Source organism: Bombina bombina, chromosome 8 (genome assembly GCF_027579735.1).
Source record: "Bombina bombina isolate aBomBom1 chromosome 8, aBomBom1.pri, whole genome shotgun sequence".
Lineage (NCBI taxonomy): Eukaryota > Metazoa > Chordata > Amphibia > Anura > Bombinatoridae > Bombina > Bombina bombina.
The window spans coordinates 203,828,267-203,847,000 of record NC_069506.1 but is presented as its reverse complement, the minus strand read 5'-3'; the positions used below and the strand labels follow the sequence as shown (position 1 = coordinate 203,847,000).

The 18,734-nt window shown below is 34.9% G+C and overlaps 1 protein-coding gene across 1 annotated transcript in view; it reads right to left on the bottom strand.

Moving 5' to 3' along the window:
• The window catches only part of LOC128638106 (paired box protein Pax-6-like), an 88,838-nt gene extending 73,979 nt beyond the window's left edge, over positions 1–14,859 (bottom strand). Inside the window, exon 1 of the mRNA XM_053689970.1 lies at positions 14,739–14,859. Coding sequence (XP_053545945.1) covers positions 14,739–14,859 — 121 coding nt within the window. The remainder of the gene's footprint in view (positions 1–14,738) is intronic.
• Positions 14,860–18,734: the final 3,875 nt, after the last annotated feature.

The window sequence follows — 18,734 nt, the reverse complement described above, 5'->3', positions numbered from 1 at the left end:
CTTTGTCTGCATTACCACCTTCTAATAAACGTAAAAGGTCATTTAGCTGATGAAATTTCAAATGACCAACAACATAATAATTCATCCTCTTCTGATGAGGATCTATCTGAAACAGAAGATCCTTCCTCAGATATTGACACTGACAAATCTACTTATTTATTTAAAATAGAGTATATGCGTTCTTTATTAAAAGAAATGTTAATTACTTTGGATATTGAGGTAACCAGTCCTATTGACGTTCAGTCTAATAAACGTTTAAATGCTGTTTTTAAACCTCCTATGGTTTCTCCAGGTGTTTTTCCCATTCCTGAGGCTATTTCTGAAATGATTTCTAGGGAATGGAATAAGCCAGGTACTTCCTTTATTCCTTCTTCAAGGTTTAAGAGATTGTATCCTTTACCAGCAAAATCTATAGAGTTTTGGGAAAAGATCCCCAAAGTTGATGGGGCTATTTCTACTCTTGCTAAACGTACCACTATTCCTATGGAAGATAGCACTTCATTTAAGGATCCTTTAGATAGGAAGCTTGAATCTTATCTAAGGAAGGCCTATTTATATTCAGGTCATCTTCTCAGACCTGCTATTTCTTTGGGTGATGTTGCGGCTGCATCAACTTTCTGGTTGGAAAATTTAGCGCAACATGAATTGGATTCTGACATATCTAGCATTGTTCGCTTACTGCAACATGCTAATCATTTTATTTGTGATGCCATTTTTGATATTATCAAAATTGATGTTAGATCCATGCCTTTAGCTGTATTAGCTAGAAGAGCTTTTTGGCTTAAATCTTGGAATGCTGATATGATATCTAAATCTAGATTACTATCTCTTTCTTTCCAAGGTAATAATTTATTTGGTTCTCAGTTGGATTCTATTATTTCAACTATCACTGGAGGAAAAGGAGTTTTTTTGCCTCAGGATAAAAAACCTAAGGGTAAATCTAAGGCTTCTAACTGTTTTCGTTCCTTTCATCAGAATAAGGAACAAAAACTCAATCCTCCTCCCAAGGAATCTGCTTCCAGTTGGAAGCCTTCCTCAAATTGGAATAAATCCAAGACATTTAGGAAACCAAAGTCTGCCCCTAAGTCCGCATGAAGGTGCGGCCCTCATTCCAGCTCAGCTGGTAGGGGGCAGATTAAGGTTTTTCAAGGATTTTTGGATACAATCTGTCCAAAATCATTGGATTCAGAGCATTGTCTCTCAAGGGTATCGAATAGGATTCAAAGTAAGACCTCCTGTGAGAAGATTTTTTCTCTCACGCATTCCTGTAAATCCAGTAAAAGCTCAGGCTTTTCTGAAGTGTGTTTCAGACCTGGAGTCTTCAGGGGTAATCATGCCAGTTCCTCCTCAGGAACAAGGTTTGGGGTTTTATTCAAACCTATTCATTGTACCAAAGAAAGAAAATTTGTTCAGACCAGTTCTGGATCTGAAAATTTTGAATCGTTATGTAAGAGTACCAACTTTCAAGATGGTGACTATAAGGACTATTCTGCCTTTTGTTCAGCAAGGACATTATATGTCCACAATAGACTTGCAGGATGCATACCTTCATATTCCGATTCATCCAGAACACTATCAGTTTCTGAGATTCTCTTTTCTAGACAAGCATTACCAATTTGTTGCTCTTCCATTTGGCCTAGCAACAGCTCCAAGAATCTTTTCAAAGGTTCTGGGTGCCCTACTATCTGCAATCAGAGAACAGCGTATTGCGGTGTTTCCTTATTTGGACGATATCTTGGTACTAGCTCAGTCTTTACATACTGCAGAATCTCACACAAATCAACTAGTGTTGTTTCTTCGGAAACATGGTTGGAGGATCAATTTACCAAAGGTTTCTTGATTCCTCAGACAAGGGTCACCTTTTTAGGCTTCCAGATAGATTCAGTGTCCATGACTCTGTCTCTAACAGACAAGAGACGTTTAAAATTGGTCGCAGCATGTCGGCTCCTTCAGTCTCAGTCATTCCCTTCAGTGGCTACGTGCATGGAAGTTTTAGGTCTCATGACTGCAGCATCGGACGCAATCCCCTTTGCTCGTTTTCACATGAGACCTCTACAGCTTTGTATGCTGAATCAATGGTGCAGGGATTATACAAATATATCACAATTAATATCCTTGAATCCCAATGTATGACACTCTCTGACATGGTGGATAGATCACCATCGTTTGGTTCAAGGGGCTTCTTTTGTTCGCCCAACCTGGACTGTGATCACAACAAATGCGAGTCTTTCAGGTTGGGGAGCTGTTTGGGGGTCTCTGACAGCACAAGGGGTTTGGAAATCTCAAGAGGCGAGATTACCAATAAATATTTTAGAACTCCGTGCAATTCTCAGGGTTCTTCAGTTCTGGCCTCTACTAAAGAGAGAACCGTTCATTTGTTTTCAGACAGACAATATCACAACTGTTGCTTATGTCAATCATCAGGGTGGGACTCACAGTCCCCAAGCTATGAAAGAAGTTTCTCGGATACTTGCTTGGGCGGAATCCAGCTCCTGTCTAATCTCTGCGGTGCATATCCCAGGTGTGGACAATTGGGAGGTGGATTATCTCAGCCGCCAGACTTTACATCCAGGGGAGTGGTCTCTCCATCCAGATGTGTTTTCTCAGATTGTTCAGATGTGGGGGCTTCCAGAGATAGATCTCATGGCCTCTCATCTAAACAAGAAACTTCCCAGATACCTGTCCAGGTCCAAGGATGTTCAGGTGGAAGCAGTGGATGCACTGACACTTCCTTGGTGTTATCAACCTGCTTACATCTTCCCGCCTCTAGTTCTCCTTCCAAGAGTTATTTCCAAAATCATCATGGAACAGTCTTTTGTGTTGCTGGTGGCTCCAGCATGGCCACACAGGTTTTGGTATGCAGATCTGGTTTGGATGTCCAGTTGCCCGCCTTGGCCACTTCCGTTACGGCCGGACCTACTATCTCAAGGTCCGTTTTTCCATCAGGATCTCAAATCATTAAATTTGAAGGTATGGAAATTGAACGCTTAGTTCTAAGTCATAGAGCTTTCTCTGATTCAGTGATTAATACTATGTTACAAGCTTGTAAATCTGTCTCTAGAAAAATGTATTATAGAGTTTGGAAGACTTACATTTCATGGTGTTCTTCTCATAAATTCTCCTGGCATTCTTTTAGAATTCCTAGAATTTTGCAGTTTCTTCAGGATGGTTTGGATAAGGGTTTGTCTGCAAGTTCCTTGAAAGGACAAATCTCCGCTCTTTCTGTTTTATTTCACAGAAAAATTGCTATACTTCCTGATATACACTGTTTTGTACAGGCTTTAGTTCGTATTAAGCCTGTCATTAAGTCAATTTCTCCTCCTTGGAGTCTTAATTTGGTTCTGAGGGCTTTACAGGCTCCTCCATTTGAACCTATGCATTCTTTGGACATTAAACTACTTTCTTGGAAAGTGTTGTTCCTTTTGGCTATCTCTTCTGCTAGAAGAGTTTCTGAGCTATCTGCTCTTTCTTGTGAGTCTCCTTTTCTGTTTTTTCATCAGGATAAGGCAGTTTTGCGGACTTCTTTTCAATTTTTACCTACGGTTGTGTATTCTAACAACATTAGTAGAGAAATTGTTGTCCCTTCTTTATGTCCTAATCCTAAGAATTCTTTGGAGAGATCCTTACATTCTTTGGATGTGGTAAGAGCTTTGAAATATTATGTGGAAGCTACTAAAAATTTTAGGAAGACTTCTAGTCTATTTGTTTTATTTTCTGGTCCTAGGAAAGGTCAGAAAGCTTCTGCTATTTCCTTGGCTTCTTGGTTGAAACTTTTGATTCACCAAGCTTATTTGGAGTCGGGTCAAACCCCGCCTCAGAGAATTACAGCTCATTCTACTAGATCAGTCTCTACTTCATGGGCTTTTAAGAATGAAGCTTCCGTTGATCAGATTTGCAAAGCAGCCACTTGGTCCTCTTTGCATACATTTACTAAATTCTACCATTTTGATGTATTTGCTTCTTCGGAAGCAATTTTTGGTAGAAAAGTTCTTTAGGCAGCTGTTTCAGTTTGATTCTTCTGCTTTTTGATTTAACTTTTTTTCTTTCAAAAGTGAAAATAAACTTATTTTTGTGTTGTGGATTATTTTATCAGCGGAAATTGGCTGTTTTTGTTTTATTCCCTCCCTCTCTAGTGACTCTTGAGTGGAAAACTCCACATCTTGGGTATTGATATCCCATATGTCACTAGCTCATGGACTCTTGCCAATTACATGAAATAAAACATAATTTATGTAAGAACTTACCTGATAAATTCATTTCTTTCATATTGGCAAGAGTCCATGAGGCCCACCCTTTTTATGGTGGTTATGATTTTTTGTATAAAGCACAATTATTTCCAAATTTCCTTTGTTGATGCTTTCTACTCCTTTCTTTATCACCCCACTGCTTGGCTTTTCGTTAAACTGAATTGTGGGTGTGGTGATGGGTGTATTTATAGGCATTTTGAGGTTTGGGAAACTTTGCCCCTCCTGGTAGGATTGTATATCCCATATGTCACTAGCTCATGGACTCTTGCCAATATGAAAGAAATGTATATATCAGGTAAGTTCTTACATAAATTATGTTTTTCTGATATACATAGAAATAAGATTTATGCAATAGCTCATCTGTTCCCACAATAGTTGAGGTTCACCTGTCTAAATGAGGTATGCTGGCAAAGTATGATTTCAAATGTAGTAACATTCGTAATCTGAATATGGCAATACAGTCTACATGTGCATTATATGTATTATAAGCACGTTCTCTTTCTTTTCTTTTCTTTTAAATAGTGTGGTCCTAAATGTCCTGGGTTTTAATGTTTATCTTGTTATCAGCAATGTATTTGGTAATGTTACTATTTTCTGTGAGGGATGTGGCTTAGATTTAATTTATGCTATATAGTAAATAACTGTCATAAAGGTGCTGTAGAATATGACATCCTATAATCTGTTTGATAAGAACAGGCATGCCGCACACTGAAGATTTCCGTGTAGCGGAGGTTTAAGATATAGACCTAACCTAAAATAATACATCACCATGGAATACAGGATTGTCAGTTCTAACACTGTGGTCAAATAGAGCCTTTATATATGACTTCAAGTTAGTAATCTAAGCTTAACATTCAAAATCTTGCCATCTGTATAAATGCACTCATGTTTATTGGGAGTTTGGCAAGTTACCATGACAACGCTGCGTATGTGTAATTGCACATATATATTTTTTTGTATATTTTTTTCATATTTTTGGCACATTTGAATGAAGATATCTTAGGCATCACACACGCTAAAGCACTGTGTTTGAATAGAATTTTATCACACGGCTTTGATTAAGCAATCAAATCTCCCTGGTTAAACTTTACCTTTTGTATATAAGTATCTATGACAACCGGGAGCTTGACAAGTCGCCATGACAACGCCTAAGCGTAAATATAATTGTACACATTTTTCCACACTAAAATGAGGATATCACTGTTGCAATATGGTCTCTTAGCTATTAAGCATGTTTTTTCCAAATTATTCACACACGATTATGAGTGATATATTGGTTACGATATTATGTATAGAAGTACGAAGCCGGAAGTGACGTATGCACGACTTCCGGCTCAGCGAGTCAGTGGAACGCAAGCAGCTTTCCATGGTGGAGGTTAGGCGCCACTGTTTGAGCTGGGTATGAGTTTGTTGTTTGCTATGCACACTATAAATGTTTGACACATTCACTGTTGTTTTATGCTGACGAAGGGGACTAGATCCCCGAAAACGTTCCTAATAAAGTAATCTTGTTACTTCACTTTAAAAAGCCCTGTGAGTGCATCTGTTCCTTTGTGGGAGAAGCTGATATTTGGATGTATATGTATATATATATATATATATATATATATATATATATATATTTTTTTTTAGAAAGAAGAAAAAAAGTATAAAGTAGTGATCTTGAAGAAGAATATATCCTCAAATTTGAATTTGTTTCACAATAAATAGAGCTAGGGTGATAAGTGACCCTGGGGGACATTTATCAAAGCCTCAACTATGCTGCATTCGCCGCCACCAATACGCTTGCCTAACATCGCGGCCGTGGACCTGAATACGATCTCCATATTTATAAAAAAAAGCCAGCAAAAAGACGCGCACAAAGTACGGGGCGATGAGCAGTCATCAATCTTGCTGCTATTCGACTTTTTACCAACTTTATTTATACCCTATCACTAAACGCCACTACTATACTAAAATGTTTAACCCCTATCCCGCCGCTCCCGGACCCTGCCGCAACTAAATAAAGTTATTAACCCCTATTCCGCCTCTCCCACACCCCGCCGCCACTAAATAAAGTTATTAACACCTAAACCTCTGGCCTCCCACATTACTACCATTAACTAAACTTATTAACCCCTAAACCGCCAGCCCCCCACATCGCCATAAACTAAATTAAGCTATTAACCCCTAAAATGCTAGTCCCCCCCCACATCACCATAAACTAAATTAAGATATTAACCCCTAAACCTAACAACCCGCTAACTTTACATTAAAATTACAACATCCCTATCTTATAATAAATTAAAACTTACCTGTAGAATTAAAAGAAACTATATTATACTATTAATTAACCTCCCTAACTATTATACTAAAGTTACATTAAACTAGCAATTAAATTAACTATAGTACATATTAAAAAACCCTAACCCTACTCAAATTATTTAAATCTACTATTAAAAATGACTAAATTACAAAAATAAATTAATGCTAAATTACACAAAAAACAACTAAATTATGGGGGGGGGAGCACAGTATCAATAATAAAAATGAATTACACCTCATCTAATAGCCCTATCAAAATAAAAAAGCCTCCCCCAAAATAAAAAAACCCTAGCCTACAATAAACTTCCAATGGCCCTTAAAAGGGCCTTTTGCGGGGCATTGCCCCAAAGAAATCAGCTCTTTTACCTTTTTTAAAAAATAAATACAAACACCCCCCAACAGTAAAACCCACCACCTAACCAACCAACCCCCCAAATAAAAAGCCTATCTAAAAAAACCTAAGCTCCCCATTGCCCTGAAAAGGGCATTGCCCTTAAAAGGGCATTTAGCTCTTTTACCTGCCCAGACCCAACTCTAAAAATAAAACCCACCCAAAAAACCCTTAAATAAACCTAACACTAACCCCCGATGATCCACTTACAGTTTTTGAAGTTCCGCTTGAGGGATCCATCCGTGCGGCAAGAAGTCTTCATCTGGACGGCCTCTTCCATCTTCATCCATCCTGCAAAGTCTTCATCCATGCGGCCTCTTCTATCGTCATCCATCCGGCACGGAGCGGGTCCATCCTGAAGACATCCGGTGCGGAGCTCCTCTTCAATACGGTCGCGGCCATAAACTGGAACTTAAATGCAAGTGACATCATCCAAGATGATTTCCCTATGGCATCTGTGGATTGAAAACCAGGTACGCTGGGCCGGAATGCCGGAATAGCCGCGAGCGTACCTGTTAACTATTTGATAACTTTTAAAAAGTGTCAAATGGTGCCGAATGTGTATTTAGAACATCTGTGAAGATGTAAGCATCGATCTGTGTCAGATTGAGACCGGCGGATCGTATGTTACGTCACAGATTTCAACTTTTGCTGGTCTGTAGGCTTTGATAACTAGGTAGTATCAAGCTCGCCACAATTTTGCTGCGGAATTCCAGCGTATTTGCGGTTGACAGATGGATAAATGTCCCCCTCTGTGTCCAGAAGTAAATTTAAAAATGTAAAGTCAGATAAAAATAAGTCGTTTTATGATAATCCTCAAAAAAAGACAAAAATGGGGTGTAATTATTTCTTGATAATCCTTAGAGTTGAAGTAAAATAGTAATAGAATGTTCCTCAATGAAAAATTACAAAAATATAAAAATAATAAGAATCCACAGTGTGCCCAAATAATCCCCATGTGAATTGGAACCTAGGGAAATAAATACAGCAATGTGTAATACTAAAGTAATAAATGCTCTTGCCCTAAACATAATATGCTTACCAGCCCCCCACCATTGTAGTAGTTGAAAACTCAAGCTGGAAATGTCTGGAATTATCTATGCATTTTGAGCCTAAATAGTGCCTTTACCTGTTCCCATATCAGTACACATATCTGCTTAAAGTGGAATATTGCAGAAAGTACTGACAAATTCCACCATGGGTAAGACACCTAACACCTATTGCTTGTGCGCTAACTTGACTGCCTTTAACCAAGTGCCCTATACGCAACATAAATAAAGCATATTTAACATTCCAATGTTCTTCAAATAGAAGAAAATGTTCTATTTATTTTAAACAGATACTTCTACATATATCTTATGTTTCTTTTTTGTAAAATATCTATCATCTATCTATCTTTAAATATATATGATATATATATGTATAGACATATACAGATATATATATATATATATATATATATATATATATATATATATATATATATATCCTATTTGAAAATACATAGAACATTTTCCCCTATGTGAAGAACATTGGAATATAAAATATTTACAGTACATACACAGTAAAACACATTATTAACAACTTTATGACTGGGAATTTCAGAGAAAAACTTGCCCAAAAGACCAGAGAATATTTAGCATTTTTGCTATCACTCCATTTATACAGAAATAGAGCCTTGTTGTTGTTGTTTTTTTACCTATCAAAACTATATATCTTTTTTGGTAGACAACCCAAGGAATTGATCTAGGCCCATTTTGATATTTTTTATGCCACAGTATATTTAAAATAAATCGTTAACTTTTTCACAAACTTTGGGTTTCTCACTAAAATGATTTACATACCCATTTGTGCGATCATGACAGAAATGGATGTAAAAGCTGCTCTGGGATCCCCTTTGTTTCAGAAACAGCTTTGCCATTGTTTTTGGCAATTAAAATGCACTGCGCTTCTGAAATTTCCGGCAGTGAAGAGATTAACCAGGTTGCTTGTAAGGTTAATTTTAGCTGAAAGGTAGAGATTACCCTCCCACCTGACACTTCCCACCCCCTGATCCTTCCCAAACAGCACTCTTGCCTCCCTCAACCCCCAAGACTTGATAAAGGTCAGTGTATGACCGAAACGCGTTGACTGAGGTAAGGAGCTTTCTAATATTTGTTTTTAAAAAAACAACCTACACTATTATTCATTTCTTTTGGCAGAGGGAATAAGTCCTGAACCAACACCGAAAACCATACTACTACTACTCTTCGCATAAGAAAACCTTCACATATAGACTATGCGAACTGATATGTGACATATACTTTAGACTCTGTGATTTTTTGCACTTTTGGAGCACATGTACTTTTTACATCTGTTTTAATTATTTTTATCTGTGGACCTTACTTTTTGCCAAAGACTACAGATTTTGACTACAACTTATACCAATTTTCCTTTGATTTTATCGTATCACATTTGCAAGACACTGGTCTAAGCCAGCACTTGCAACTTTTGCCACATATCATTTGCACTGCTGCACTTTTTTGTGCTTTTTTGCTTTTCTGTGTTTTTTATTATATCTTTTTGATTTTTTTGCAATATATACACCATCACAAGATTTATATGTTACACGCACACTAGCTACTATATTTTGTGCACCAACAATTGAGTCAACCTACAATTCATTTTTATTCACCTAGGTTTTACTATCCCCTTACTCATGCAGCACCCTTATCTGTTTGGCCATTTTTACACGCTATATTTAGAGGAAAATAGTCCCAACATTTACCACGGATCAGCCTCTTTTTCGCTTGGGATAGATCCCGGTATCAACTACCGGTCTATTAATCAAGGATTACAGCATCAGGGCTTGATTCATTTTAAAACATTCATTCACTCTATATCAACATTTTATAGTCGGAGCTGATTAATACACACAAGTCCTCATTTGGTTAGAGGCTCTACATCACACGCAACACTGTTACAGAGCTGCTTCTCCTCTGATGGTGTAAATCGATATCCAACTCTTTGTTGTGTGTATATATACTGATTGCATCAATGTATTACATTATAGGGTAATATATCTCCTTGTTAATCCAACATATTGAGGATAAAATTTATTTTAGGCTGTCCGATAAATTTATTTTAAACTGTCTGATGTTTTAATTGTTTCATTGTTAATACATGGATCCATGAGTTTTTAAATTGTTAAATATTTTAAACTGTATCAAGTTTTTATACTGTATCAAATATTCTGTTTGTGATTTTTTCTGAATAAACGGTTTCTGTTAATACCACTGTGGAGCTTTATACATAGTTTCATATAGACCCAGCCTTCACCAGTTGGCGCTCTGATATATTTCTGACTTTTTCTTATTTGCCATTTTGACCACTAGGGGTCATCCTATCAGAGCCAAGGGTCACACAATCAGTAGGCGCTTAGTGCACTCCTTTACCAGATATATAAATATGCATTGTACAGGACTATGCATATAATTTAAACATTGACTCCTAAACTGCCATAACCTAAAACTAACTTTAGAAGCTAAGGCCCTACACATATGTATTCAATATTTAAAATCATGCATTGTTATGTAGAATGCATATTGTTAAAATATTTGCATATAAATTAAAATGTAATTAATTTTGCTTTTGTTTATTATTTATAATTAAAGACATTATAATTAATACTATAGTTCTACATAACTGCATGCCTGTTATGTAAAAATATAATTTAATGCTACTGACTACTATAACATAAATATATATTAATATATATATATATATATATATATATATATATATATATATAAGCACTAATAAATACATTTTAATGTATATGCAATACTTTAAACAATATGCTAAATACATGCATACCATTTTAAATATTGAACATAAAGGCCTGACTACATTATATCTACAATGTTTGAAATGAAAAGCATGGTCATGTATAATGCATATTCGTTTAAATATTGGATATACAAATTAAAATGTAGATATTCTTGCTTGATGCATTTATTATTTTAATTAAAAATATATTTTTAAAATAGATATTTATGTTATAAAAGACAGTTGCATTATAATATTAAATAACTGCATGCATGTTATGTAATAAAACAATGGTAATACTAATGCCTTTACAAGTTTTTTGTAACCAGAACTTAAGCTAAGAAATGTTCAGTATAGGTGGAAATACAATAGGCAAAATCAGCTTTTTCAAATGAGAAAATAAAGGTTAATTAGCTATTTGTAAACAATTTAATACACTCCAGTAGGTAGAAAATATAAGAGTACACTACCCCTTTAAGTATAGACTATAGGCTGTTTAAACATAGTCAACAGAAGAAATTACACTTCCAATAGGAGAGATAAGTAATACAAATGTTAATTCAAAATTGTTCTCCCTACGTAATGAGATTTGCTATACAGACAATGATAAAATAAAGAATTTATGTGATAAAATAAATAAATCTGATTTCCCTGCAAACTAACCAATTTTGATGTTTTGTGTTGTCAAAGAACAAAACCAGCTATTTCATATACAAAATTGAATCTAAACTAAGCATTTTCTCATACATTTTATATCTACTGCTTGTATAATAAGTAATTGGAAAAGTATAAAGGACATTTTTTTACAGTATAAAATACCCCAATTCAAAATAGTGATAATACATATTTTAGGAAAAGCTTCAACCAGGAAGTAATTATTATTATTCAAACTTTATTAATTTATAGTCTCATGCTACTAATTGGATAAATAAAAAAATGCACAATTTGTCAATGCCACGTCCTTATATCAATGCAAAAAGAGCAGAACATAGACTTTGCTAAATGTTATATCACAGACCACATTTGCTAAAAACAGTTAGAAGGTGTAAATCTGCAAATGTTTTCCTAGCTGAAACTAAAAGCAAATGTGTTTTATGTGAGTTCTTAGATAGACAGAGGCCTCAGGCCATGTGCACAGAGTATGTGCAAACTTGCAAGTAGCAAACTGAACTTCACAGCTTCCTGCAAGAACCACAGCAAATCACCACAGCAGTCATAAGGCATAACATATACATACAGGTACAGTGGCATGTCAAGAGATTTTGCCTTCACCACAGATAAAAAGATACGCTGTATTGTTTTGCTCAGATTCTATCAAATTCAAGCTCAGACAATAAAGCTATATTCAATTATGGGTTTACAGTGTTGTATTGTTTTTATCATTAATTAGACAATAAACTACAAATAAATTCCAGATACTATGGTGTATTAAAAGTAAAGATTAGAATAAAATGCAGATGTTTGATGTATGTGTTATTTTAAAAAGACCATTATAGTGGAAAAATGACATCCTCACATTCATTAGAACGTGCAATTGTAGCACTAGAGACCCTTCAACTCTGTATGTTTAACCTCAGCACTGGGGTTAAACACATAGTTCCAGTACTGCTCAAGGGTCCAAGAGAACTGCTGGTCCCAATTGGAAACGGCCAGTGAGCCAGTCAGCAGCGGCAGTTGCTCAGCTTGGTCATGCAACTACTGTTTCTGATTGGGTCATCAGCCTTTTCTGCTTAGAACAAACAGTTCTCTGCAGCTCCCGAGTGGCACTATGACTTTAATACTTGCAAAGACTTGTAGGTTCTCTATTGGTAACATTTTATGATTTAACAAATCAGCGTGTGAGTTATGAATATTTTACATTACAATGTTCTTCATGTAGAAGAAACTGTTCTTTTTATTCTTAAATTTAAATATATATATATATATGTTGCGAGTAAAGTTTGATATTGGGTAATCCTAGGATTACCCGGGTAAAACGGCTGTGGGTAAAGCCTGATAAAGGATCATAAATCCCCTCAAAGTGCGGAGTCACTGCATCAAAAAAATATATAGCATGCACTATAATTCCCCCATCTTCACTATCTTTTTTGCTTCCACCTGGGGGGGTTAATGGGGGTGAAGCCCCCCTAGTAAACCTTATTCCCCGAGGTTCACTTGGGGTGGATGCCAGAGGATCGGCGGGGCGCCTTCCTTAACCCCCCAGGGGGAGGCAAAATAAATAGTGTAGATGGGGGAATTACAGTACATCTGGCTTTACCCACAGCCACTTGGGTAATGTCCTTTTTACCCAGGATTACCCGGATTTCTTACATTACCCGTAATATATATATATATATATATATATATATATATATATATATATATATATATATATATATATATATATATAATTATTTTTTTGTAAAATATATATCTAGAAGAAAATATGCAGGTATAGTTATATACAGATATATATAGGGATATAATATTTAAAAATATAAATATTATATGTGAAGAACATTAAAATGTAAAATATTTACAGTAAATACACAGTAAAACACACTAATAAATGTTAAAATTGAATAAAAAGTATTTTTTATGTTTAAAGATATTTGAGTGGAAAGGGCTCCAAAGTGTGTGTGTATGTATGTGTGTATGTATGTATGTGTGTGTGTGTATGTGTATATATATATATATATATATATATATACACATATACAGTATGTGTGTGTGTGTGTTTATATGTGTATATATGTATATATACATATATAAATACATAAATACACACAAACACATATATATATATATATATATATATATATATATATATATAGGCCTTTACGTTCAAACACCTTGTGATATTACATATACCTTTTAACCCTTATAAAATATTTGAATTAATATTTATATCAATATTTTTTTATTAGATTGTGTTTATATTATTATAATGTATTTATGTTGTGTTTAGTGCAACATTTATTTCAGCCCTAACCCTTTACGCGATATGCATTTACTTTCAACTTGTAATACGCGCCCAAGTTAGCACAGTCGCAATATTGCAATATCGCCCCCGCATTAACATTAGCGTGCCATTTGTAATCTCGCCCAGCATTTCTTTTAGCCGCTACAATTTTATACTGTACTGTACATATTTATTTTTACTATCGCAATCTCACAACACGGGAGTGCAGTGTAGATTAATATATTTCTAATATTGCTACTGCACTGTACCAAATGTGCTATTAAATAGAATAGGGCCTGATGTTTTTAGCACAGTTGTATTATAATGATGTTTTATGCACATGTGTGAGAAAATGGAATTGTTAATGAACACACACAAAGGAGGAGTATTAATTTGTTTTAGCTTTTATATAGTTTAGGTTATATATCAGTATAATTGTTTCTAGATCACCCTTATATTTCTATTAATAAAAAAATCAATACATGATATTTTGGATGCTTCAATCATCTGGGATAGTTTATTCTAATTTCCATGACAATTTCGGAAGTTATAGTAATCTAAAAGCACCATTCTTATCTATGTATCTCATTTATCACAATTTGTGGAACGATAACACCACCTATAGCTTCAATGGGGACAATTCAACCCTAGTGTTAAATACTATTTTATTTTTTATAACACATTTTCAACCACTTTCATATGATTTTTAGACTTTTTGAATTCTACACTTTAAAGCTCTAGAAAACACATTTTTAAATGTTTCAAATTGAATTTCATGTCAGTTCACATAACTTTCTTTCAATGTTGAAGTTCCTGGACATGCTCAGTTTACACCATCATTTCCCATAATAGGATACCAAAAGAACAAAGCAAATTAGAAAACATAATTAAATTGGAAAGTTCTTTATAATTTCATACAGGGCCCTATTTAGGGGTTAATAATTCTGCCTCCCTGCTATTTAGAGGGTTATAAGAACCATATTGCTAATTCATTGTAATTAAAGTAAATTCAATTTTATTAAATATGTGTTTGCCCTATAGATTGTACAGATACCTGGGTTGGGTTGTCCTGTCATTAAGTTATCCTGGTACCAATCCTGTCGGCCTCCCCAAGCACTGTTCTGTATGTTAAGCATTTTGATCATTTGGTCAGTGCCATCAGCCCCCATGAAACAGTAGACTGTGCTCAGAACCTGAGGATGTGTGATACATCAAAGACACATCTTGCTCATAGACCTCCAATCACAGACTGCAAAAGAAACAAATAAAATAGTTGAGTGATGCATCCTTATTGTACACCTGTAAATGAAAGGTACAATTAAGCAAACATTTGTTTTTAGTTACTAATGATGTGATCTATCTAAAGGTGCATTAAACAAACAAAACAAAAAACAACTATCATACACTTGTAAGAGTACTATATAAACATAGCTTTTAAACAATAGTGAAAACAAGTTAAAGCTGTTCACATTTTTAAGTCCATGACTGGTACTTTGGATAGTGGCTAACAGTCTGGACAGGGATACAACGCATGAATGTTTAATGGATGACATCTATATCCCATTTAGATTGTAAGTTCCCACGGGAACAGGGCTCCCAATTTCCCCTGTATTTGTTTGTTAAATTTTGTCTGGTGTCTCATATTGTATTGTCCTTTTACCTTTGTTACCCATGGACAGCACTGCGGAATCTGTTGGCGCTTTATAAATAAAGAATAATAATAATAATATTAGGGATTTGCCATTGGGTTAATTAACAAATAATATTACATCAATAGTTTTCTGTTAACCCCACATTTACAGATATTATTCAGGCTGCTCTAGAGGTACATGTTGCCATTTTACCTAAACTGGACAATCACGGACCATTCCTACCAGTCTCAAATCCATTTCTTTACTAAATACTGATATTAAAATATATGCAGAGATGCTGGAAACCAGGATTAATTATCTTAAAAACAGGCATCCAGAAAGACCAAGTAAGTTCTAGTGCAAGAAGCAAAATACAAGTCATAGTTTTAAATGTATACAATACTTAAAAAAAAAAAAAAAAAAAAACAGAGCATATCCTTTGTCATAGACTCAATGACTGCTGGAAAGGCATTGAACAAGCTTTATTGACTTCTATTGTAGATACATTAAAACATATGGCTTTGGTCCTAAATTGCTGCCCACTGTCTTCAAATCATACTATAAGGCAATAGCCAAAACCAGTGTTAATAGAGTAATATCAAATTTTTTCAATGTAAAATTGTTACTAGACAGAGTTTTTGTATGTTGACTTTGTTTTTGTCAATGATGGTTATGGCTTTCTATATACAAGACTACTAAATAATAAAAAATATTCAAGTTGAGACAGAGGTTTTCAAAATAGCTTTATTTACTAATGACATATTTCTCACAAACCTCCAAGGATCCATGTCAGAGAAATGGATAGAAATGAAGGAATAATAACGATTAATCTGAAATTTTGATCATAACAGTACTTAAATAGTTTTGCAGACACTTAGAATAAGCATTAGTCTATTTGACTTTTGAGAGATTAGGAGGACACAGAAGTGGCACTTTAAGGGGAAAAACAGGATTGATTTGGTATAACTATAGAAATTACAGGGGTCTCTTAAAGATACCCTGGTGCTACCCACTCCTGATAAGTACAATATAGGCATATGGAGCTAGGAAAGGGAGCTATAGGGTGCAGCCATTTCTAAAGCTTGTAACTTTATTTCAACAGATTAAAATCTATTTAAGTTTAAATTTGACCACAATATATATATATATACAGTGTGTATATATATATATATATATATATATATATATGTGTGTGTGTGTGTATGTGAGAAAAATGTATAAGTCAATATATATATATATATATATATATATATACACACTATAAGAGTATAGTATATATCCGTACCTACTAGGTCCAAAAAGAGCTGTAACTTCTCTCCCCCAGGTGGCAAAAAAGGCCTTGTTTAGGAGAATTCCTTCTCAGGATGAGGAGAAGAACCAGCAGGGCTTGTAGGTAAAAACTGCAGAAAGATGTCAGAGGAAAATGACCCCAAGATTCCCAGCCGATAGCTGGACACCCCTCACACACCTCCAGCAAACAAGAAGTTAAACAGGACTTTAAGTCTAGGTACCTCGTTTCGGCCTGTATAGGGCCTTTTTCATATAAAAAAGAGCTGTATACGGGCCGAAACGCGTTACCTAAGCTTAAAAGTCCTGTTTAACTCCTTCTTGTCTGTTGGAGGTATGTGAGGGGTGTCCCCACCCGATGCCAGCTATCGGCCGTGAATCTTGGGGTCATTTCCCTCTGACATCTTCTTGCAGTTTTTACCTACAAGCCCTGCTGGTTCTTCTCCTCATCCTGAGAGGGAATCCTCCTAAACAAGGTCTTTTTTGCCACCTGGGGGAGAGAAGTTACAGCTCTTTTTGGAACTAGTAGGTATGGATATATACTATACTCTATAGTGTATATATATATATATATTTTGACTTATACATTTTTTCTCACTTATACTTTTTGTCAAATTTAAACTTAAATATATTTTAATCTGTTGAAATAAAGTTACAAGTTTTAGAAATGGCTGCACCCTATAGCTCATTTTCCTAGCTCCATACCTCTATATTCTATTTGACTTTTCTCATGCCAGATTAAAGCAGTAAAATATTAAGGTGTCCACCTAGCATTGTCAAACATGCTAAATTAGAATGAAAACTATAAATCTTTAAAGCACACTCTCACATGTTTCTTTATGGACCTACAAAAAGCCATACAAATATCAATATAGGTATAATGTAAATTTGAACCGGTCAGAGAGCGAGCCAGGGGTACCAGATTTGGTAGGTTATAGGACTGTTATATTCCCACAGATCGTTGTTGAGTGACACATACATTTAGATTATAAACTTTATGTAAAATTAGAAAATATTTAAGTATCATCCCTGTGAAGTATATAGCTGTTCTTTAAACATTTATAGATTTGCAGGTATTGTAATTATCAACATAATTGTCCAAATATGGGATAAAATAATTGTAACCATTATCAACGTATCAAGTAAGTTCTTCCTTCTGATGAAGCTAATTGGACAATTAGACTCAAAACCTGACTTCAAAACATGTCTAACTGCCAGGACATGTTATAGCCCTCTAGCCACTTACTAACTTTTAAGGCAGACTACTCAACGAATCAGAAATGAGAGGCAGAAGTATTCACACCTTCTTCCTTGGTTCTCCTAGCAGCAGTTTTGCAAGAATGTTATCCATTTGCCAGAGCACTAGAGGCCAGCACTATTTTCTCTAGTGCTCCAGATGCCTATCTAGGTATCTCTTAAACAAAGGATATCATTGGAATGAAGCAAATTTTATAATAGGAAATTGAAACCTTTTTTTAATATTGTATGCTCTGAATCACAAAATAATTTATTTGGGTTTCGTATCCCTTTAAATTAAACCAAAAATTACCAAAGCTACTATACATATAAAATGTTTTTGCAAATACATTTTAATAGATGTCTGCTTTGTTGTAAATGTTTGTCTATGCAAATTTCATATCAACACAATTTCCAAACTAAAAAGACTTTGCATTTCTATCAATAGTGGTTTATGACACTATTGTTGTATTTTTATATAACATTAAAAAATTACTTATATTTTGTTTTGCATAACCAACACGGTTATATTAATATACTTTTTACCTCTGTGATTACCTTGTATCTAAGCCTATGCAGACTGCCCCTTATTTCAGTTCTTTTGGCAGACTTGCATTTTAGCCAATCAGTGCTGACTCGTAAATAACTCCATGGGAGAAAATGTTATCTATATGGAACTAGCATTGTCTAGCTGTAAAAAAAACCTGTCAAAATGCATAAAAAGAGGCGGCCTTCGAGGGCTTAGAAATTAGCATATGAGCCTACCTAATTTAGCTTACAACTAATAATACTAAGAAATCAAAGCAAGTTTGATGATAAAAGTAAATTGGAAAGTTGTTTAAAATTGCATGGCCTATCTGAATCATGAAAGTTTAATTTTGATTAGACTG